General features: G+C 42.5%; 1 protein-coding gene across 2 annotated transcripts in view; it reads right to left on the reverse strand.

The window, feature by feature from the left end:
* The window catches only part of cyfip1 (cytoplasmic FMR1 interacting protein 1), a 100,012-nt gene extending 79,083 nt beyond the window's left edge, over positions 1-20,929 (reverse strand). Inside the window, exons 1-2 of one of the 2 annotated variants that reach the window (XM_033023271.1) lie at positions 20,631-20,929; positions 825-931 (exon numbers count right to left, since the gene is read on the reverse strand). In XM_033023271.1, coding sequence (XP_032879162.1) covers positions 825-835 — 11 coding nt within the window. In that variant the 5' untranslated portion in view covers positions 836-931; positions 20,631-20,929. The remainder of the gene's footprint in view (positions 1-824; positions 932-20,630) is intronic. The other variant, XM_033023270.1, reaches the window with a different exon arrangement.
* Positions 20,930-25,696: the final 4,767 nt, after the last annotated feature.

Raw genomic sequence — 25,696 nt, forward strand, 5'->3', positions numbered from 1 at the left:
TGAAATCCGCAGGCCGTGTGGTTGGAGCGTCCATCCCAGGCAAGGGATCGGTGCCGATGGTAAGTCCATGTCCCCGCGGTGGGGCTCAAAGTCAGTCCCGAGAAAGGCCGCCAGTTCCATGATGTTAGGCCGCAGAGCGACCGGAGATACGATCCGGAAAACAATTGCATCTCCAGCAAGGTAAGAGATTGAAAAAAGTTTCCCCCGACCCACCCCATTTAAAACAAACCAGAGAACACTGACATACATTTATGTACTATTTATTTATATGCTAACAAATTTATGTACTTTGAAGGTGCTATCACAACATTTAAGAAACATTTAGACAGGTACATGCATGGGACAGATTTAGAGGGATATAGAACAAACGCAGGTAGGTGGGACATGTAGATAGGCCAGGCGGGTCGGCGTGGCAAGTTGAGCTGAAGGGCCTGTTTCCACGCTGTGTGACTTCATTTACCATGTAAAATTAATTACCCTGGTATTCAGAAAATGAAGTGGGTTTTACCAAGGATGGACAAGAAGGAAAAAGGATTTCATTTTTAATTTATCTCATTTCAGTTATTTGTGTAATATTCCCATTTCCAGACTTGTTGTAAAGTTTAAATCTTAGTTATGTAACATCCAAACCCAATTTTCAGAATTTCCACTGCATTTGGGTCAGAGTTCCATTAAAAAGGTGCTTGAAAAAAGGCCCAAATGTTTTCAGGCACATTTGTTTGTCAGCACAACTCAATAAACTCAGCATTTATTCCAAAACAGTAAAGCATAATAATAGACAATATTTTATATTAATTGTGAAAAGTTTGCGATGGTTTACTTACTCATCTGACATTGTCCTTACTGCTGGCAATATTCTTGAACCGTTTCTTGATTTGCACCTTGATTAGGGCAAATGGTTCCTTAGTTTTACCACGTAACAGTCAACTACCTGAAATGATGGAAAATATGGAAATGTCAGAAGCAGCATCAGCACAGATAACTTGCATTCCACCTATGGCAAATTTCAAATATAAAATAGTCAACATAACAGAACAATATACTTTGGGGACAAAGTCCTAAAACATGAACCTAACTGTGATTGTTAACTGTTTTGATTCACTGTTTTGAATAAAATGCTATCAATGATCAAAGGTCACTGGTCAATTTTATATGCACATATTTCAATATACAATATAATTCACAAACTCTAAAGTTAGATTATTAAAATAATTGATCACACTCGTACATTAAAAAAAGGGTTGGAGCAATTCAGCGGATGAGGCAGCATCTCTGAAGAAGATTGATATGTGACGCTTTGGGTCAGGATCGTTCACACCGATTACAAGGGGGGGCAAGAAAGCTGGACGAAAGGCAAGTCGGACAAAGTGTGACAGATAATAGGTGAACACAGATGAGAAGGGTTTCTGATGGGCAGATGGTTGAACAGAGGCTAGAGATGAAAAGACAGAAGGTGTGAGACAAAAGTTTCCAAAATCTATTAAGAATAGTGACAGAGAGCATAGAAAAATTATCCTGGGCTGAATATTTTGATGTAAGTAAATGTTCCAACTGAACAACTGTCAATAAAAATGAAAGTTCACAGAATTTAAGGCAACTTATAAAAATTAGATAGAGAGTTGGTTTGGACATTAAATAAAATAAAAGGAATTACTACATTGGGAGTTTAACTGAAGGCACCTCCCAATTACTTCAGTTGGCCCTAAGCTCACAACAGGTAAAGAAATTAAGAGTTGCATTTTTAATTTTGCTGATAACAGCAGGTTATCAAATATAGGATGGAAGGAGAAAGTTTCAAAGGTGTATCATCGCTTAAATGTGGAGGTGGTTTCAAAGTGAGATACAGCCAGCTTATGAACAATTTATATGCAGCCCAAGCATATGAGCGAGTGTTTGAAGATTGGCAGGATGGATTTACCAGCTGTTGCAGGTATCATTTGCTGCTTTGGAACATGGTTCGCGGACACCTGTCTGACATGCAAACTGCTCAGGTCATAAACAGCTTACGATAACGGAGCAAAAGTGCAGGAGTAACTCAGCAGGTAATGCAGCATCTGTGGAGGGAATGGACAGGCAACGTTTTGGATCGGGACCCTTCTTCAGACTATCAGAAAATTCAACTGTAAAATCTCATCTTTCAACTCTGGCCCATAGCCTTCTCTGCCTTAATATTTCAAGTATTTGTCTTGACATTTAAATCCTGTTAGCGACTCTGCTTCCACCACTCATCGCGGAGCTGGTGATCCTTTTGCCAGGGATCAACCTCGGAAGCGCGCGAGCCTGCTGACTTTAACATCGTGGAGCTCGCGGTCCCCGGTTAAGGACCAACTACGGGAGCTTCGACCGCCCCAACGCGGGAGCTTCGATTACCCCGACTGCTGATGGTTCGACTCCCCCGACCGCGGGAGAATAAAGAGAGAAGATTAGTCTTTATTGCCTCCCATCACAGTGAGGAATGTGATTGCAGGGAAAACAGACCTATCCTAAATCATCTCCCTTCAATACTGAAACATTCCATCCCAGACAATATCTTAGTGATTAATCTCTGCATCTTCTCTAAAGCTATAACAACCTGCCTCTTGCTCAGTGACCAGAACTGCTTCAGTAATGTTTTATACAGTTGCAGTATAACCTCCCTACTCAATACAATGTCTTGATGAACAAGGGCCACAATTCCACGTACCTTAACTTTGTTACGTAACTATCTACCGGAAAAGCCAAAAATAGCTGAAAATGCTTTAAGGATTTGCTTTAAATTGAAGGATGGCTGGAATACAAAAATGTGTGGAATGGAAAGGACTGGCACAGTGGCGCAGCTAGAAGAGCTACTGCCTCACAACTCCAGTGACGTGGTTGAAATCCTATGTTGATTGTAGCTGTTTCAACTCCATAATTCTAAACTCATCTTTAAACTCCATTATCTTAGACTCATCACCCCCTTCTGCATCTGGATACTTAACTTCCTGAACCATAGACAATAATCAGCATGGCTAGACAACAAAACATCTTCACTGATCGCTTTCAACACTGGTATCCCGCAAGATTGTGTGCCTTACTTTATTCCCTGTACGCTCAAGACTCTGCAGTGAAGTACTACTCTAATGCCCCTGTCCCACTTAGGAAACCTGAACGGAAACCTTTGGAGACTTTGCGCCCCGCCCAAGGTTTCCGTGCAGTTCCCGGAGGTTTTTGTCAGTCTCCCTATCTGCTTCCACTACCTGCTACCACCTGCAACCTCCGGCAACCTTGTGTGGGGTGCAAAGTCTCCAGAGGTGTTTCCGTTCAGGTTTCCTAAGTGGGACAGGGGCATAACTCCACTTAAAGGTTTACATGTGGCACCACTGTAGTGGGCTGGATCACAAGCAATGACACCACAAGAGTACGGAAGGAGATAAAGCACTTAGTAACGTGGTGTCAAGACATCCACCTCTTCTTTGATGTCAGCAAAAGGAAGGAGCTGGTCACTGCCTGTAGGAAGCAGAGTGCTCACCCCAGAGTGTACGGATAAGTGCCAAAGTGGAGATTGTAGCGGCAGATTTTTATATCGTTCAAGAGATTACTCCCTCTAGCTGCTAGGTGGACTACATGATTAAGGAGAATGTCGTTATACGCATGTGAGCTCTCCATCAGAGACCTTCAGAGCTTCTTCACAGGTAAATCTTCATAACACAGTCTTTTGATTAATAGATTCTTTATTGTTGATAAAAAAACAATAAGGTATACAATCCAAACTTCTTCCGATTCGTACACTATAATCTTCATCGAACTCCAGCATATCGCTTTAAAGGTTAGAAAACTCCTCGTGTCTCCGTTACACGACACATGGTCAAAGGGTATGCCTTCCTCATGCTGGTCAAAAACTAAACTAAAACCCAAGCTTCTGCGCAAGAAACTTAGCTCCAAACAAGCCCTAAAATACGTCATAAATCCCACCCACATAATAAAGGGCAGTCTAAAATTTAAAGACACATGCCATAATTATTGCTTACAAAACAAGCCAAATGGCCACTACAGAGATAGTTGAGAGTTTCACATTCCTAAGTGTAAACATTACCAACAAATTGATCTGGTCCAACAACTTCAACGCTATGGTCAAGACAGCATACCACACTTCAGTAGACTAAGAAAATTTGACACAAAATGCTGGAGCAGATCAGGCAGCATCTCTGGAGAGGAGGAATGGGTGATGTTTTGGGTTGAGACCCTTCTTCAGACAATTGGACATTAACCTAATAACCTGCACATTTTTGAGATATGGGAGGAAATGTAAGCACCAAATGGAAACCACATCTCAAATATGCAGGTTACTGGTCACTAAAGATTGTCCCATGTGTGGGTGTGTGATAATAAAAAGGGTAAGGGAAGATTGGGTAAATATGGATGATTGACAGCACTGTCTTGGTGGGTATAAGGGCCTATATTCATACTGTTTCTGGGCAGTTCTCGGCAATCCCCATCACTGAAAAAACATTATTGTCTTGGAGGAAGCACAGCATTAATTCATGTGAATGACACTGGCTACAAAAGGGTTTGCATTTTGAAGATTAGTTGCATAAACTAGTCTTAAATTCCCTTGAATAATAATGATTATGTGATCAATGTGTGATCCAGGGTGATCAGAAAATTCAGTGAAATACGGTGAATCCATGTTCGGCAAGAGTGATAATACAACACACTTCTGACTTAAAACTAAAATCATGGAATGCCCTCTTTCAAAAACCATGTCCACATCAAATGAAAATTTTAAACCAACACTGATTTTTGTTTGTTAACAAGGAGTATTAGGAGTCAACCACGATGGAAACTTATGTCGAACACAAGGAACTTATGCAAAACGAGCAAAGAAAAACAAGACAAGCTATTTCTCCATCGCTCCCACAAAGCAAAATGCAATGCTTGGACATCCAAGAAGCTGCATTACTCGAAGTGTATTTTCAAGAGTTTTTGCTCAGCAGTAAGAACATTTTAATTTCACAGAAACATGAATAAGCATCAGAAATATATTCTGTCCAATTTATCATGAAAAATGAGACCTGCTTGTTCATGTATAAAGGTTTTGCGTTTCGGTATTACTTGCAATAACTATTGGGAACAACATGTTTCTCATTTATAATGACTACAAGCAAGTTTGAAAACATTTTTACAGATATACTTCCCTTATCTGATAACAGTTAGCTAAAATGACTTCCAGGAAGGCATCATGTTTATTATAAATACAACCTTTTTTTTTTAAATGGCCAGTCTTTGTAACCAATTTAAACGACCCGACCGTGTGAAAATAAAAATAGAGGCCCCTGAAACATGAAATTGACGACAATCCTGAAAAGATGCATTATAGGCCATTCTCACGGGGCGACTTGACGCAAGAGTTAACCAGAGTTGAACATCGTGGGAACCTCGTGCGATAACCGTACGGCATTCGTGGACCACCGTGGCGCTAACGGCAGGTACTCGTATAACTTGGTGACTCGGGAGAAAATTCAAGCAAGCTTGAATTTCTCCAAGAGTGACTTGTACACTTGTGGTTGAACATTGCAACATTATATGGACGTAGTGGCCAGTAGGATATCCGTAATAACTCTTGCGGTTACCGTGGGAACTCCTGCGAACGGTGAACCCGGAAGCTGGACAGAGGGGACAGAAGGTGAGTAAAAATTGTCTTCTGTGGGATTGAATTTAAAAAATAAAGATTTGCATCCGCATATGGACATCAACTTATTAATGAGTTATGTTAATGAGATTCAAGAAAATAACTATAATCTTTAAAAGGGACTTTACTAAAAGGTCCCGCATTTTTATGGTCCGTGAGAAATTTTTCACATGTACTTCTTTGAGAGATACAGCTCGGAGTCCTCGCCGACTAGCGATCGATGCCTTTCCGAAGCAGGGTCCGGAACGCTACCAATCAATGTTCTCCAGAGACCCGTGTAAGGAGTGAACTGCACATGCTGGTTTAAACCGAAGACAGACACAAAAAGCTGGAGTAACTCAGCGAGTCAAGCAGCATCTCTGGAGAAAAATAGGTGATGTTTCGGGACGAGACACATCTTCAGACTCAATTCCGATTAGGGTGTCTGAAGATAATACTAGAAAATACAGAGGCATTGATAATACTAGAAAATAGGTGCAGGAGTAGGCCATTCGAGCCTGCACCGCCATTCAATATGATCATGGCTGATCATCCAACTCAGTATCCTTCATCCAACTCAGCATCTTCTGCAGTTGCAGGGGAAAGTACCTGGGGAGGGGGTGTTTGGGTGGGAAGGAATGAGCTAACTAGGGAGTTGCGGACGGAACGGCCTCTGCGGAAGGCGGAAAGTGGTGGAGATGGGAAAATGTGGCCAGTGGTGGGACCCGTTGGTCGTGGCAGAAATTTTGAAGGGTGTGTTGTACGCGACGGCTGATAGGGTGGAAGATAAGGATTAGGGGGACTCTGTCTCTGTTTCGACTAGGTGGAAGGGGGAACAAGGGCGGAGCACCGAGGAGACACGAGTGAGGGCCTCATCTACGATGGGAGAGGAAACCTCCGTTCCCTAAAGAGTGAGCACATCTCGGATATTCTAATATGGAACACCTCATCTTGGGCGCAGATGCGGCGTAGACGAAGGAATTGAGAGTAAGGGATAGAGTCTTTGCAGGAAGCAGGGTGGGATGAAGTGTAGTCGAGATAGTTGTGGGAGTCAGTGGGATCGTAATAGACGTCAGTAAATAGTCTATTTCCTGTGATGGAGACTGCGAGATCAAGAAAGGGGAGGGAGGTGTCGCAGATGGTCCAAGTAAATTTATGTGCACAATGAAAATTGGTGGTAAAGTTGATGAAGTCCATGTGTTCTGCATGGGTGCAGGAGGTAGCACCGATGCAGTCATCAATGTAACTGAGATAGAGTTCGGGGATAGGGCCAGTGTACGCCTGGAACTGGGATTGTTCAACGTACCCGACAAAGAGTAGAAATGTCACAAAATGTTGAGATTGTAAAAATCAAGCCTGTAATTTATCCCCTCAGATAAAGCATAAAAAGAACTTTAATTTGATACCTAATTCACTTTCATATCTTCAGTATTAAAAAGGTTATGGTCATTTTAATACTCGGAAATTAGCATCCTGTTCCCTATTGCTTTTCCATTGACCGAGCACAAAAGCTGTGATCGAGCTCAATTTTCAGTTATTATAGATTGAAGCATTCTGAAACAAATATGAACCATCTTACTTGGATGACCTGAAATTAAAGCATATAATTAGTTAGTTACCTAATTGTAGCTAATTACAAAATTGACCGTTGTGACGGAAATAGTAATAAACACCCAGACTACCTTGAAAATTCAAAAATGTGATATTCTCAAGATCAGAACTTTAATATTATTGCATTATATGCTGTAAATCCGTAACAGGCAGGTAAATAAATTACAATTTCTAGCAAAAGACCAAGTCTGTTTGGAGAAGAACAGTTGCTAGCTGGTACATTGGCATATCATAATCAGTAGCATCATCATACTCCTCAAATTGTAACCAAAAAAACACTGAACAGCATCAACAAAAACAAGGTATTATTTGCAGTTTTAGAAAAAAGGTAGAAATTATAAAGTTAAATGCTAAAACAGATAGTAAATACCCAACAAAAAATTCCTATTCATCAGTTTCATCAAATCAATTAAATTCATCAAATCAATTAAATTAATCTAAATTCAATTACTAGATCTAAACCTCTATCCATTTCTTAAGAAAAGGCCAACATTTTTTAAATAGCCTAAGATTCCAAATAACAAATAATAAACTGATCCCATTCACACAAGAATTCACAATATAACATGATTTTTAAATCTCACTTTGTCATGAATTTACATGCCAAGTGGAAGGAATTAATCCAGAAACATCCACTCAAGATAATCAAAATCATTATTTTTTTTGCACAATACATCTGACTAAAACTGTACTGTGGATATTTAGTATGAAAATGTTGATCATGGATAGACAATAACACAAAATATAGATGATTTAGATGTTCTTATGACATGATTGTGCAAAAAAATAATGAATTTGATTATCTTGAGAGTGGATGTTTCTGGAATGTGATCGATTGGAATGTTGCCATTGCCATAAATTTTAAGCCCATATCGGCAGGCAAGACACAGCCGATTCGTATGGGGGCCTAAATATAATTTTCGTATCATAAGATTAAAATGAAGCCACACCAAAAATCAAGATATGTTAAATAAATGACAGGCCTTTTGTTTTGTCCTGATATTGCGATCCGTGATGTTGAAGGCGTTTTTAGTCGCGTTTAACTTCAATCCAGCCATTAAATCTTCCAGCAATTTTTTAAAAATATAAACGGGAACACTAGCGCGAACGATTTTTCTTCATCAGCTAGCAGCCCGAGGAAATCCCTCTCCGACAACCAATACAAACCTGCATTTTAAACTGCCCCCCCCCCCCCAAAAGCTTCTGGAATCGCACACACAGGCAGTGGCAGATCTCTAGAGCCGCTGATGGTAGGTTTTGTAACAATGCTACAAAGAGGCAGGCACAGCTGGGTAGACCTTGAACTTGGAGGAAGTGAGAGGACTCAAAGGAGAAGTTGTTGAGGGTATGGACCAACTCCGCCGGAGGAGAGTGTTAGTAAAGGGAAATTGTATCCGTTGTTCAATATGTGGAGTCTTATACATCAGCGAGACCAAACACAGACTGGGCGATCGTTTCGTGGAACACCTTCGCTCAGCCCGTCTGAGCCAACCTGATCTCCCGGTAGCTGGACACTTTAATTCTCCTTCCCATTCCCACACAGACCTTTCTGTCCTCGGTCTCCTCCATTGAGGCTAAACGCTAATTGGAGGAACAGCATCTCATATTTCGCCGCCTGGGCAGTGGTATGAATATTGATTTCTCTCACTTCAGATAGCCCCAGCATTCCTTCTCTCTCTATCCCTCCCCCACCCAATTCGCACTAGCTTTTCATTTTCATCCTATAAACAGCTTACAATGGCCTGTTTCCTTTATCATCGTTACTTTTTGCATATCTTTCATTCATTGTTCTTTATCACATCACAGTCTATATCTCTCGTTTTCCCTATCCCTAACCAGTCTGAAGAGGGTCTTGACCCAAAACGTCACCCATTCAATCTCCAGAGATGCTACCCGTCCCGCTGAGTTACTCCAGCTTTTTGTGTCTATGTTCACCATGTGCTGGAAGGCAGGCTGAATATAGGTGGTTCCCCATTGATTGGCGTAGCCATGGCGGGCAAAATTACCTGTTTCTGTATTGTATGACTACGACATTTCCATTTACAATTAATTTGAGGATGATGCAGTCCTTCTTCAAAATTACAATTTCGGTAAACATGTAGTTTATATCAAAATGCAGCAAGCCAGCCGAGGACTGATGAACTGTGTAAGAAGGAACTGCAGATGCTGGTTTAAACCGTAGACACAAAAAGCTGGAGTAACTCAGCAGGACAGACAGCATCTCTGGAGAGGAATGGGTGATGTTTTGGGTCTGAAGAGGGGTCTCAACCCGAAACGTCACCCATTCCTTCTCTCCAGAGATGCTACCTGTCCCGCTGAGTTACTCCAGCTTTTTGAGGATTGATGAACTGTCGTACAATCAACTCTTGATGATTCAGTGAACCGAAGAACCATCAAGCAAACTAGAACCACATCTGGGAAATCTCTAGATAGAACAGTGACAGCTACTGATACAATAACATGGTAACATTAACCATCCAAATCATGGATCAGTGATTTCAAAAAAATAACCAGATGAGTTCAATCGACTGTGAATGATCTAAAAATGTTGAGCATTTACTCGGCAGCAAAATTACTGGTTATTTTTTCTACTACCAGTAGACTTCACATATCCGCCTTAAATGATAGATATTTTTGATTTGCGCAATAAAGACGTTTAAAGATTTAAAAATTAAGCTATCCTTTCAGTCAAGCATTTAGAATTTACCTGCAAAATTTTTACAATTAGATGAAATCCATACATAAATCATGCAAACAATTCCACATCTACTCACACAGCATCATATGGTATTAATTCAAGCTATTCCATTGGTTAAGTATAGATGCAATATCTATTATGTTCCATATCAAAGAGTAGTCTTTGAATTTTGATACAAACAGTAGATCATTAACATTTTTGTTTTGTAAGCATTGATTGTAAAATGCATCCCAAAGTTGAAAATGTAGAGCCTGAAATACTGAGGATGGAATGGAACTTCTGGTTCCATGTTATCTCACATGCAGACATGAGAAGTATCCATGCTCATTAAATCCATGCTCATTCAAGAATGATGCATGAAAATCAATCAACTTTATTAACACTGTTACGTATTTAAAATGTTAAAATAATAATTGATTTCCCCTACCTGATTTATGATCACGTGCTTTAGCCAACCTGATACCAACATATACAGATGCTGGTATTCCCACTGAACAGATAACAAATAGAATGACAGTAAATTGCCATATCACAAGTTACAGATCTTTTGCCACAGTTGTTGTTTCAATGCTGACTTGCAACTTCTGGACCAGTGATCTCTTTGAGCAAATACAGAAGCCATATATTTCACACACAGGAAGGAGATGAATGATCTGTTATTTTTACTCTGCTGGTGCTGGCTTTAATAATCCTGATGGTAGCATAAGTGAACACAGTATTCAATGCAGCATCTGCAGTCTCTTACATCTCCACAACATATAATTATCTATTTTACAAATGTAGTTTGTTTATCCCGACTTTACATAATTTTCTAAAAATTCCAATTTAATATTTACTCTCTTACAACCTCATCATTATGTTTATTCAAAACAAATTTTCAATAGATATTATCCAAGACATAACCTGTACTGATAATTTAGTTGTCCTACAATTGTATTTTAATCAGTTTTTGACAAATAACACATCTGTTCCTCTCGTATGCCATGTGCAGTCAATCGTTAATGTTCTGTTTGAATAAATGACTGTCAAAGATATCTCCAATTTCACATTAGATTAATCTTTTTATAATGATTTGCTTGAAAAAATCAATTTGGAATGTTTACACACAAACTTGCTTCATTTGCCTAAACCACTAATTTGCTTGACTACTAATTTAAAAATAAAGTCTCTCTTGGGGTTCAATTTGGGTTGTGTATGCTATTTTTGCCCCACGTGCTTTTCACAGAACTTGGTCCATATTGTGTGATTAATCAACTCAGAACTCTGTAAAGAGAAAGATTTTTACAGAAGCCTAAAGTGGAAGGAAAATATTTTCTAGATCCAAATAAACATTAGTGCCAATCCATGCTCAGAATAAAAAGAGAAACAAGATGGACTTGTACAGGCCCATCGGCTCACCACGCCGACCAGTGACCCCGCACATTAACACTATCCTACACCCACTGGGGACAATTATTACATTTACCAAGCCGACTAACCTACAAACCTGTGCGTCTTTGGTGTGGGAGGAAACTGAAGATCTCAGAGAAAACCCACGCAGGTCACGGGGAGAACATACAAACTCCGTACAGACAGCACCCGAACCCGGGTCTCCGTCGCTATATTCACTGTAAGGCAGCAACTCTACCGCTGCGCCACCGTGACCGTATTTCAGAAATGCATGAAAAGTTTCACCACAAGGTAACTGACATAATTTTGTTTATAATACTCCTTGTTCATCAGTCTATTAAAGTAAGCATGCAGGTACAGCAGGCAGTGAAGAAAGCAAATGGCATGTTGGCCTTCATAACAAGAGGAGTCGAGTATAGGAGCAAAGAGGTCCTTCTGCAGTTGTGCAGGGCCCTAGTAAGACTGCACCTGGAGTATTGTGTGCAGTTTTAGTCCGCAAATTTGAGGAAGGACATTCTTGCTATTGAGGGAGTGCAGCGTAGGTTTACAAGGTTAATTCCCGGGATGGCGGGACTGAGAGAATGGTGCTGAGAGAATGGAGCGGCTAGGCTTGTACATTCTGGAGTTTAGAAGGATGAGAGGGTATCTTATTGAAACATATAAGATTGTTAAAGGTTTGGACACGCTAGAGGCAGGAAACATGTTCTCGATGTTGGGGGAGTCCAGAACCAGGGGCCACAGTTTAAGAATAATGGGTAAGCCATTTAGAACGGAGACAAGGAAACACTTTTTCTAACAGAGAGTTGTGAGTCTGTGGAATTCTCTGCCTCAGAGGACGGTGGAGGCCAGTTCTCTGGAAACTTTCAAGATGGAGCTAGATAGGGCTCTTAAAGATAACGCAGTCAGGGGATATGGGGAGAAGGCAGGAACGTGGTACTGATTGGGATGATCAGCCATGATCACATTTAATGGCGGTGCTGGCTCGAAGGGCCGAATGGCCTACTCCTGCACCTATTGTCTATAAAACTGTGAAGACAATAGGTGCAGGAGTAGGCCATTCGGCCCTTCGAGCCAGCAACTACATTTACTGTGATCATGGCTGATCACCACAATCAGTACCCTGTTCCTGTCTTCTCTCCATATCCCTTAACTCTGCTATCTTTTAAAGCTCTATCTAACTCTCTCTTGAAAGCATCCAGAGAATCGACCTCCACTGCCTTCTGAGGCAGAGAATTCCACAGATTCACAACTCTCTGGGTGAAAAAGTTTTTCCTCATCTCCGTTCTAAATGGCCTACCCCTTATTCTTAAACTGTGACCCCTGCACTCCCCCAACATCGGGAACATGGTTCCTGCCTCTAGCGTGTCCAATCCCTTAATAACCTTACATGTTTCAATAAGATTCCCTATCATCCTTCTAAATTCCGGTGTATACAAGCCGTCGCTCCATTCTTTCAACATGTCAGACAGTCCAGCCACCCCGGAAATTAACCTCGTGAACCTAAGCTGCACTCCTTCAATAGCAAGAATGTCCTTCCTCAAATCTGGAGACCAAAACTACACGCAATACTCCATGTGTGGTCTCACCAGGGCCTTGTACAATTGCAGAAGGACCACTTTGCTCCTTTTTACATTTAGTTTAGAGATACAGCGTAAAAACAGGCCCTTTGGCCCATGCCGACCAGCGATCCCCACACATTAACACTATCCTACACCCACTAGGGACAATTTGTACATTTACCAAGCCAATTAACCTACAAACCTGTACGTCTTTGGAGTGTGGGAGGAAACTGAAGATCTCGGCGAAAACCCATGCAGATCACGGGGAGAACGTACAAATTCCGTACAGACAGCACCTGCAGTCGGGATCAAACCCGGGTCTCGGCGCTGCATTCGCTGTAAAGCAGCAGCTCTACTGCTGCGCCACCATGACCACCCTATACTCAACTCCTCTGGTTATGAAGGCCAACATGCCATTAGCTTTCTTCACTGCCTGCTGTACCTGCATGCTTACTTTCAGTGACTGATGTACAAGGTCACCCAGATCTCGTTGTACTTCTCCTTTTCCCACTTGACACCATTCAGATAATAATCTGCCTTCCTGTTCTTGCCCCCAAAGTGGATAACCGCACATTTATCCACATTAAACTGCATCTGCCATGCATCTGCCCACTCACCCAACCTGTCCAAGTCACCCTGCATCCTCAGAGCATCCTTCTCACAGTTCACACTGCCACCCAGCTTTATGTCATCTGCAAATTTGCTAATGTCACTTTTAATCCCTTCATTGAAATCATTAATGCATATTGTAAATAGCTGCGGTCCCAGCACCGAGCCTTGCGGTATGCCACTAGTCACTGCCTGCCATTCTGAAACGGACCCGTCAATCCCTACTCTTTGTTTTCTGTCTGCCAACCACTTCTCTATCCATGTGAGGACGCTACCCCCAATACCATGTGCCCTAATTTTTCCCACTAATCTCCTTTGTGGGACCTTATCAAAGGCTTTCTGAAAGTCCAGGTACACTATATCCACTGGCTCTCCCTTGTCCATTTTCTTAGTTACATCTTAAAAAAATTCCAGAAGATTAGTCAAGCATGATTTTCCCTTCGTATATCCATGCTGACTCGGACCGATTCTGTTACTGCTATCCAAATGTGTGGCTATTTCATCTTTTAAAATTGACTCCAGCAACTTCCCCACCACCGATGTCAGGCTAACTGGTCTATAATTCCCTGTTTTCTCTCTCCCGCCTTCCTTAAAAAGTGGGATAACATTAGCTGCCCTCCAATCCACAGGAACTGATCCTGAGTCTATAGAACATTGGAAAATTATCACCAATGCATCCACGATTTCTATAGCCACTTCCTTAAGTACCCTGGGACGCAGACCATCAGGCCCTGGGGATTTATCAGCCTTCAGTCCCATCAGTCTATCCAACACCAATTGCCTGCCTAATGTGGATTTCCTTACAATATTCCTCACAATATTAAATGAATGTTTAAAAGTTTCAACATTAGTGTAATTTCATTCAAACAACCAGATCAGTCTGAATAAGGGTCCTAACCTGAATCGTTACCTATCTATTTTCTTCAGAGATGCACACGGTATTGGGGGTTCAGTATTGATGTGGATAGAGAACTGGCTGGCAGACAGGAAGCAAAGAATAGGAGTAAACGGGTCCTTTTCACAATGGCAGGCAGTGACTAGTGGGGTACCGCAAGGCTCAGTGCTGGGACCCCAGCTATTTACGATATATATTAATGATTTGGACGAGGGAATTGAATGCAACATCTCCAAGTTTGCGGATGACACGAAGCTGGGGGGTAGTGTTAGCTGTGAAGAGGATGCTAGGAGGCTGCAAGGTGACTTGGATAGGCTGGGTGAGTGAGCAAATGCATGGCAGATGCAGTATAATGTGGATAAATGTGAGGTTATCCACTTTGGTGACAAAAACAGGAAAGTAGACTATTATCTGAATGGTGGCCGATTAGGAAAAGGGGAGATGCAACGAGACCTGGGTGTCATGGTACACCAGTCATTAAAAGTAGGCATGCAGGTGCAGCAGGCAGTGAAGAAGGCGAATGGTATGTTAGCATTCATAGTAAAAGGATTTGAGTATAGGAGCAGGGAGGTTCTACTGCAGTTGTACAGGGTCTTGGTGAGACCACACCTGGAGTATTGCGTACAGTTTTGGTCTCCTAATCTGAGGAAAGACATTCTTGCCATAGAGGGAGTACAGAGAAGGTTCACCAGATTGATTCCTGGGATGTCAGGACTTTCATATGAAGAAAGACTGGATAGACTCGGTTTGTACTCGCTAGAATTTAGAAGATTGAGGGGGGATCTTATAGAAACGTACAAAATTCTTAAGGGTTTGGACAGGCTAGATGCAGGAAGATTGTTCCCGATGTTGGGGAAGTCCAGAACAAGGGGTCACAGTTTAAGGATAAGGGGGAAATCTTTTAGGACCGAGATGAGGAAAACATTTTTCACACAGAGAGTGGTGAATCTCTGGAATTCTCTGCCACAGAACGTAGTTGAGGCCAGTTCGTTGGCTATATTTAAGAGGGAGTTAGATGTGGCCCTTGTGGCTAAAGGGATCAGGGGGTATGGAGATAAGGCAGGTACAGGATACTGAGTTGGATGATTAGCCATGATCATATTGAAACATAGACATAGAAACATAGAAATTAGGTGCAGGAGTAGGCCATTCGGCCCTTCGAGCCTGCACCGCCATTCAATATGATCATGGCTGATCATCCAACTCAGTATCCCGTACCTGCCTTCTCTCCATACCCTGTGATCCCCTTCGCCACAAGGGCCACATCTAACTCCCTCTTAAACATAGCCAATGAACTGGCCTCAGTTGTACAGGGTCACCAAGACCCTGTACAACTGCAGTAGAACGTCCCTGCTCCTATACTCAAATCCTTTTGCTATGAAAGCTAACATACCATTCGCTTTCTTCACTGCCTGCTGCACCTGCATGCCTACTTTCAATGACTGGTGTACCATGACACCCAGGTCTCGCTGCATCTCCTTTTCCTAATTGGCCACCATTTAGATAATAGTCTGCTTTCCTGTTTTTGCCACCAAAATGGATAACCTCACATTTATCCACATTATACTGCATCTGCCAAACATTTGCCCACTCAGCCAGCCTATCCAAGTCACCTTGCAGTCTCCTAGCATCCTCCTCACAGCTAACACTGACCCCCAGCTTAGTGTCATCCGCAAACTTGGAGATATTGCCTTCAATTCCCTCATCCAGATCATTAATATATATTGTAAATAGCTGGGGTCCCAGCACTGAGCCTTGCGGTACCCCACTAGTCACTGCCCGCCATTGTGAAAAGGACCCGTTTACTCCTACTCTTTGCTTCCTGTTTGCCAGCCAGTTCTCTATCCACATCAATACTGAACCCCCAATGCCGTGTGCTTTAAGTTTGTATACTAATCTCTTATGTGGGACCTTGTCGAAAGCCTTCTGGAAGTCTAGATACACCACATCCACTGGTTCTCCCCTATCCACGCTACTAGTTACATCCTCGAAAAATTCTATAAGATTCGTCAGACATGATTTACCTTTCGTAAATCCATGCTGACTTTGTCCAATGATTTCACCACTTTCCAAATGTGCTGCTATCCCATCTTTAATAACTGACTCTAGCAGTTTCCCCACTACCGATGTTAGACTAACTGGTCTGTAATTCCCCGTTTTCTCTCTCCCTCCCTTCCTAAAAAGTGGGGTTACGTTTGCTACCCGCCAATCCTCAGGAACTACTCCAGAATCTAAAGAGTTTTGAAAGATTATTACTAATGCATCCACTATTTCTGGAGCTACTTCCTTAAGTGCTCTGGGATGCAGCCTATCTGGCCCTGGGGATTTATCGGCCTTTAATCCATTCAATTTATCCAACACCACTTCCCGACTAACCTGGATTTCACTCAATTCCTCCAACTCCTTTGACCCGCGGTCCCCTGCTATTTCCGGCAGATTATTTATGTCTTCCTTAGTGAAGACGGAACCAAAGTAGTTATTCAATTGGTCCGCCATATCCTTGTTCCCCATGATCAACTCACCTGTTTCTGACTGCAAGGGACCTACATTTGTTTTAACTAATCTCTTTCTTTTCACATATCTATAAAAACATTTGCAGTCAGTTTTTATGTTCCCTGCCAGTTTTCTTTCATAATCTATTTTTCCTTTCCTAATTAAGCCCTTTGTCCTCCTCTGCTGGTCTCTGAATTTCTGGTATGCTGCTTTTTCTGGCTAATTTGTACGCATCATCCTTCGCTTTGAGACTATCCCTGATTTCCCTTTATTATCCACGGATGCACTACCTTCCCTGATTTATTCTTTTGCCAAACTGGGATGAACAATTTTTGTAGTTCATCCATGCAGTCTTTCAATGTCTTCCATTGCATATCCACCGTCAACCCTTTTAGAATTAATTGCCAGTCAATCTTGGCCAATTCACGTCTCATACCCTCAAAGTTACCTTTCTTTAAGTTCAGAACCATTGTTTCTGAATTAACAATGTCACTCTCCATCCTAATGAAGAACTCAACAAGGGGGCACGTACAAGACTGCTAACTAACCCTTCCTCATTACTCAATACCCAGTCTAAAATAGGCTGCTCTCTCATTGGTTCCTCTACATGTTGATTTAGATAACTATCCCGCATACATTCCAAGAAATCCTCTTCCTCAGCACCCCTGCCAATTTGATTCACCCAATCTTTATGTAGATTGAAGTCACCCATTATAACTGTTTTGCCCTTGTCGCACGCATTTCTAATTTCCTGTTTGATACCATCTCCAACTTCACTACTACTGTTAGGTGGCCTGTACACAACACCCACCAGCATTTTCTGCCCCTTAGTGTTTCGCAGCTCTACCCATACCGATTCCACATCCTCCAAATTAATGTCCTTCCTTTCCATTGCATTAATCTCCTCTCTAACCAGCAACGCTACCCCACCTCCTTTTCCTTTCTCTCTATCCCTCCTGAATATTGAATATCCATGGATGTTCAGCTCCCAGCCTTGGTCACCCTGGAGCCATGTCTTCGTGATCCCAACTATATCATAATCATTAATGGCTATCTGCACGTTCAACTCATCCACCTTATTACGCTTACTCCTTGCATTGAGCCACAAAGCCTTCAGGCTTGTTTTTACAACGCTCTTACCCCTTATACAATTATGTTGAAAAGTGGCCCTTTTTGATTTTTGCCCTGGTTTTGTCTGCCTGCCACTTTTACTTTTCACCTTGCTACCTATTGCTTCTACCCTCATTTTACACCCCCCTGCCTCTCTGCTCTTGTACCCATCCCCTTGCCACATTAGTTTAAATCCTCCCCGACAGCACTAGCAAACACTCCCCCAAGGACATTGGTTCCATTTCAGCCCAGGTGCAGACCGTCCTGTTTGTACTGGTCCCACCTCCCCCAGAACTGGTTCCAATGCCCTAAAAATTTGAATCCCTCCCCCTTGCACCATTTTTCAAGCCACGTATTCATCTGCAATATCCTCCTATTTCTACTCTGACTGGCCCGTGGTACTGGTAGTAATCCAGAGATTATTACCTTTGAGGTCCTACTTTTAAGTTTATCTCCTAGCTCCCTAAATTCATCTTGTAGGACCTCATCCCTTTTTTTACCTATATCGTTGGTGCCAATATGCACCACGACAACTGGCAGTTCACCCTCCCCCTCCAAAATGTTCTGCAGCCGTTCAGTGACATCCCTGACCCTTGCACCAGGGAGGCAACATACCATCCTGGAGTCTCGTTTGCGGCCGCAGAAACGCCTATCTATTCCCCTGACAATTGAATCCCCTATTACTATTGCCCTTCCACTCTTTTCCCCCCCCTCATGTGCCGCAGAGCCACCCATGGTGCCATGAACTTGGCTGCTGCTGCATTCCCCTGATGAGCCATCTCCCTCAACAGTATCCAAAATGGTATACCTGTTTAGGAGGGAGATGACCGCAGGGGACTCCTGCACTACCTGCCTACTGCTTTGCTGGCTATTGGCCACCCGTTCCCTTTCAGTCCTCTTACCTTTTACCTGCGGTGTGACCAACTCGCTGTACGTGCTATCCACGACTTTCTCAGCATCGTGGATGCTCCAGTATGAATCCAGCCGCAGTTCCAATCGTTCAATGCGGTCTGCCAGGAGCTGCAGCTGTACACACTTCCTGCAAACGTAGTCACCAGGGGCACCGACCATATCCCTGATCTCCCACATGTTGCAGGCTGAGCAAACCACGGGGCCAATCTCCATTGACATATCTTACTCCCAAATTAACATTGAATGGCGGTGCAGGCTCGAAGAGCCGAATGGCCTACTCCTGCACCTATTTTGTTTCTATGCTGCCCGCTAAGTTACTCCAGCATTTTGTGTTTATCTCAGATTATTACACATTTGCCCCAAATGTTACAAAATTGATAAATTTTTGAACCCAAATAAGTCTAACAATTGTCACCCTTTCCAGTGCTGTCAATTTGAGTTATAAATTTATGAAAACAGAACCACTTTCCAAGTCATTTTAATTGATGCATAGTGGATATATGGATATTTTAATTATTTCATTCATATTCACTGTTTGCAGCCATGATTAAAAAGTGCACCAAAATCTAATTAAATAAGACAATTAATTAAAATACAATAAAGGAAAAGTAATTCAAATTGCATTGAAAGGACTTGTTTGAGGAACTCGCCAATAAATCACTTGCTCCCTTCACTGACTTGGGTTTCCTCTGCCCATTAATTAAAAAAAAATCTTCTCCAGATTCAAACATTGCATGTGAGCTGGGAAGCAGAAATCAGAGAACATTTAAAAATAAATAAATACGAAAAGGGGCTAGACTTAAACTGGTAAGACTACTTTGAAAATACCTCCATTCAAAATTGGGTAAATACAACACGAAAACTACCCAGAGATCAAAAATAAAAACAAAACTGTTTAATCGGGATCTGAAAATTAAAGGTCTCAGATGGAACATTTCATCAAATTTTCCTTTAATAATTTTCACATTAGCCAGTTTTATTTCCGAGCCTTACTCGAGCATTTGTTTCCTTTTAAATACCATAAAGTGAGTTTTCAGAAAGGAAATGCTGCAGTGAATAGATGTATAACGTAACTCAAATGTCCAACTTGAGTGATTTTTTTAACCACGGACGGTTTCACTTTGTTCGTGTGTAAAAGTTTTTTTTCTAAAACTAAACTATGCAAAGTATTTATAACAATACTAAAAAAACATCTTTGCTCGGTGACGGGATTAAAGAAAAAGATCGCAGCAGAAGAAAAACGAGAGTAATAAGGAATTATGTTCAAAAAAATTGCATAAAGTTTGTAGGGAAGTTCGGAGATTGAAGAGTCCAGTGGCTGACACAGAGTGATCCAGTTAGTGTCGTGAAGGAGTGGCAGGTAATCAAAAGTTCGCAACCAACACAAACTCAACCTCTCCCGGCACCAGCCTCTTGGATCGAGACCAACTCCAAACTCCGGCTGGAGTTCTGAAGAAGGGTCTCAACCCGAAACCTTACCCATTCCTCCTCTCCTCTCCTGTCCCGCAGAGTTACTCCAGCATTTGTGTGCGTCTATCTTCCTGCTGGGACGGAGAGGAAACAAAAAGAGCAATGGAGCCCAAACATCCGCCACTACGAAGGCAAACACATCCCGGGGGCAACCGGGAAGATGGAACAACTCCTTGCAGCAGCAGGAGGAGTAGGAGGAGGTGGTGACGGCTTGGATTTTGGTTTTTAATGGGATGGGACGGCTTGATTGCTCACCTGCGATGGCGGCGAGTTCGGGGCCTTTTTTTTTTTAACCCACGGGGAGGAGTCCCGCTCCCTTTTCCCTGCCTTTCCTCCTGGTATCGACTCCCTCAGCAGCCCGGTTGCTCCATGGCTTCTACCCGGAGATTGGACCGCCGCCGACGACGAAGATGAAGAAGTAGACGCTACGGTACGAGTATGAGATGAAGTGAGGCGAGAAATGGGATGGACAACTCGACGCGTCCGGCATCCGACCGTCAACCGCCGCCCCTCCCCCTCCCCCTCCCTCCTCGCTCAAACCGGGCGGGCGGGACGGACGGCAGCGGACGGCGCATGCGCGGACCAGGACGACGGCCGCTCACTCAGCGAAATCTCCTCACATCTCTTCTCAGAAGATCCCCTCCTCGGAAGTCTGGAGAAGGGTCTCGACTCGAAACTAAACGTCACCCGTTCCCTTCTCTCCAGAGACGCAGCCCGTCCCGGCTGAGTTACTCCAACATTTTTTTGTTTTGTGTCTGACCTTCTCCTCGAGGTGGAGTTTGAACTACTTGGATTGAAGTTCTTCGCTCTCTCCGACGAGAAGGTCTGCAGCAAGGGGGTCTCGACTCGAAACGTCGCCCGTTCCTTCTCCCCGTCCCAGAGATGCTGCCCGTCCCGCTGAGTTACGCCAGCATTTTGTGTGTCTCCCCCCCCCCCCGCGGTCACTTTAGCGAGTTGTACTGATTTTTAAAACATGGCACCGGTGGCACCGAGCGACTGGAGGAGGTGCTGGAGTCCTGAGGAGAACACGAAGTGTTGGACGAACTCAGCAGGTCAGGCAGCGTCCGTGGAGGGACACGGCCTTTCTTCAGACTGGGAATCGTGGAAGAGAGAGGTTGGGAGCGGGACAACGCCAGGCAAGTGACAGATGGAAAGTCACGGTGGCACGGCGGTAGAGTCGCTGCCTTAATAATGCCCCTGTCCCACTTAAGAAACCTGAACGGAAACCTCTGGAGACTTTGCGCTCCACCCAAGGTTTCCGTGCGGTTCCCGGAGGTTGCAGGTAGTGGAAGTGGGTTGGGAGACTAACAAAATCCTCCGGGAACCGCACAGAAACCTTGGGTGGGGCGCAAAGTCTCCAGAGGTTTCCGTTCAGGTTTCCTAAGTGGGACAGGGGTACAGCCAAATGCAGCGCCAGAGACCCGGGTTCGATCCCGACTATGGGTGCTGTCTGTATGGAGTTTGCACGTTCTCCCCCGTGGGTTTTCTCCGAGATCTTCGGTTTCCTCCCACGTACAGGTTTGTAGGTCAATTGGCTTGATTAAAAATGTTAAATTGTCCAAGTTGGCGAAATGCAGAGTACTGCCCTGCCGACTACAAAATTCAGAAGGTTGGAAAGGACACAAAAGCAGTCTGAAGACGGGTCTCGACCCGAAACGTCGCCTATTACTTCGCTCCATAGATGCTGCCTCACCCGCTGAGTTTCTCCAGCATTTTTGTCTATACTTGGATAGGTTGGGTGATGGAGAAGATGCAGTATAATGTGGATAAATGTCAGGTTATCCACTTTGGTGTCAAGTACAGGAATGCAGATTATTATCTGAATGGTGTCAGATTAGGAAAAGGGGAGGTGCAACAAGACCTGGCTGTGCTTGTACATCAATCATTGAAGGTAAGCATTCAGGTACAGCAGGCAGTGAAGAAAGCTAATGGCATGTTGGCCTTCATTGCGAGAGGATTTGAGTTTTGGAGCAAAGAGTTATGCAGGGCCCTGGTGAGACCGAACCTGGAGTATTGTGTGCAATTTTGGTCTACTAATTTGAGGAAGGACATTATTGCTATTGAGGTTCACCAGGTTAATTCCCAGGATGGTTGGACTGACATATGATGAAAGAATGGGTCAACTATGCTTGTATTCACTGGAATTTATCAGGATGAGAGGAGATCTTATAGAAAGATATAAAATTCTTAAGGATTGGTCAGGCTAGATTCAGGAAAAATGGTCCCGATGTTGGGGGAGTCCAGAACCATGGATCAGTTTCAGAATAGTGGGTATGCCATTTAGGACTGAGATAAGGAAAAACCTTTTCACTCAGACAGTTGCGAATCAGTAGAATTCTCTGCCACAGAAGGCAGTGGAGGCCAATTCACTGGATGTTTACAAGAGAAAGTTAGATTTAGCTCTTAGGGCTAAAGGAATCATGGGATATGGGGGGGAAAGCAGGAACGGGGTAATGATCTTAGATGATCAGCCAAATGGCCTAATCCTGCATCCATTTTTCTATGTTGTTACAGTTAAAGCTGTTACAATAAAAAATCCACAAACAAAAAATCCACAAACAAGTAATTTTTATTTTTTTTAAATTTAGAGATAGAGTGGAAACAAGCCCTTCGGCACACCAAGTCCACACCGACCAGTGATCCCGCGCACTTACACTATCCTACACAAACCAGGGATAATTTACATTTATAGAAAGCCAATTAACCTACAACCCTGTACGTCTTTGGAATGTGGGGGGGGGGAACCAAAGGTCTCAGAGAAAACCCACGCAGGTCACGGGGAGAAGGTACAAACTCAGTACAGACAGCACCCGTAGCCGGGATCGAAGCGCTGTAAAGTAGCAACTCTACCGCTGTGCCACATGATCTACAGAAATGTAGATCAATTCTCTTCCAGACCTCAAAACCTAATACAAAATCCTGAATATTCTTAGCAGCATGTGTCACAAGTAGAGAAACACAAATACCATTTCACTTCATTCATCTTTTGTTTGGTCTATTCATATCATAATATGATACGATTAGTCCAAGTACATCTTGGCATCTATAAAGAAAACATTGCTACTTGTAATAATGTTATTAGATCTGCAAAGACACATTTTTCTCAAATTATCGCAGAAAGTGGTGGAAATAGTAAGATTTTGTTCTCCACCATTGACAGATTACTAAAGTGCTTCAACTCTTGATTTTTTAAGCCAAGCTGCTGAAAAATGTGAGCTGTTTGCTGATTATTTTAAAGATAATGTTCAGACTATCACAGCTGGTATCCCTTTAGATTCTACTGTCCTCTGCTGCCAACCTAGTAGGGCGCAGGCAAACATGAACAGTTTCAAAGTATTTCCACCGCAGAACTTTGTAAAATTGTGGCTGAGAGCAAATCCACTATCTTTCGACGCGGTTCCTACAAAGTTTCTAAAGAATGTTTTTAACAGTTTATCCAGTTTTGTTCTTACAATTATAAACATCTCCCTGGAGACTGGAACTTTCCCAGATACTTATAAAACCGCTGTCGTAAAGCCTCTGTTAAAGAAACCAAATTTAGACAGTGGGCTACGGTGTAATTACAGACCCCTTATCAAATCTATCCTTTATCAGCAAGGTACTGGAGAAAGTGGTATTCAACCAAATACAACACTTTCTGAATCAAAATGACATTTTAGAGAAATCTCAATCTGGTTTCAGAGCAAATTACAGCACTGAGACTGCCCTGATAAAAATAGTCAGTGACCTTAGCGTTAGCACTGACGAGGACAAAGTCTCAGTGCTGATCCTCTTAGACCTCACAGCAGCTTTTGACACCATAGATCACAGTATTCTTAAGCCCCTGTCCCACTTAGATCGCCTAGAAAACTGGTTAGGCCTGTCAGATCAGGTACTAAGTTGGTTCCAATCATATATGTGGAAGCAAGAACTTTGTTAGCCTTGGGGACTACGTGTCACAACTGCCTGATATACCTTTTGGTGTAGCACAAGTTAGCTGCCCTTTCCTGTTACTCTTTACTTTGTATATGCTGCCTCTCGGAGCAGTTATCAGACAGCATAATGTAAATTTTCTAAGTTATGCCGATGACACTCAGTTATACCTCTCTGTCGAACCCCTGATGCAAATGCCTTAAGTTCTTTGACCTCCTGCCTATTTTCCATTAAAAAATGGATGGATGCTAACTTTTTAAAACTCAATGATGACAAGAGAGAGAAATTTTATTACTTGGATCAAAACCTAAGAGAGAGCTGTTACTCGGTAAACTGGGAAATTTGACTGCCTGGGGGTAAAAATTGACAATGATCTTTTAATTTTAAATCTCACATAAATAAGGCAAGTATGCTTTATCTCACCTCAGAAATATTTCTATAAAGTATGGACTTTAACTCAACATGACTAAAAAACTCATACATGCTTTCATATCAAGCAGACTTGATTATTGTAATGCCTTATTTACCAGTCTGCCTTCAAAATCCATCAACGTTACAGCTCATTCAAAATGCCGCAGTCCGGCTTTTAACAAATACCAATAAACGGGAACATATCACCCCAGTATTATACTCCCTTCATTGGCTCCCTGTGAGATCCAGGATACACTTTAAAGTCCACCATCTTGTCTATAAAGCTCAAAATGGCTTAGGAGCAGCATATTTTACTGAGTCCCTCCTTCCCTATGCCCCTACTCGAGCGCTCAGGTCTTCTGATGCTGGCCTGTTAGCCACTCAATTGCACAACAATACGAAAATTAGTGAATTAGCCTTTTTCAATTACGCCCTCAAGCTGTCGAATACCCTATCCAGGGCTATGAGACACCCACTCAGTTGATATTTTTAAACGGCAGCTAAAGACTTACCTTTTTAAATCAAGTTTTTAACTGACTTTATTTCCTTTGTCCTTTTACACTCTCAATTCTATATTTTTATATAAATCTGTGCTTTTTATGCTATTAACTGCCTATGTCCTTACAGTTTTAAATTGTATTTTGGTTTAGACCTGTGTTTTTTGTGGAAAGCACTTTGGGTTGCATTCAATTGTATGAAAAGTGCTCTATAAATAACGTTATTATTATTACAATAAACATTGTCTATCTTCAATTTTGCAATTGCCCCTTTCTATCTGACTTAGAACCACAAAAGACAACATTGGCCTTGGAGAGAAACCCACTGCAGAAAGTGGAAATGTGAATTTAAATATATCAACTCAAAAACAGAAACAGCTCTCCTCTGCCATCAAAAATTCTTGAATTATCTCTCCAATGCCTGTGTATCATTTTAAATGTTTTTAACCTAGTTGGGGGAGGGTTGAGATTTGAGAAAATTATACTATATAGGGCTTTTTA

The sequence above is a fragment of the Amblyraja radiata genome, chromosome 6 (genome assembly GCF_010909765.2).
Source record: "Amblyraja radiata isolate CabotCenter1 chromosome 6, sAmbRad1.1.pri, whole genome shotgun sequence".
Classification (NCBI taxonomy): domain Eukaryota; kingdom Metazoa; phylum Chordata; class Chondrichthyes; order Rajiformes; family Rajidae; genus Amblyraja; species Amblyraja radiata.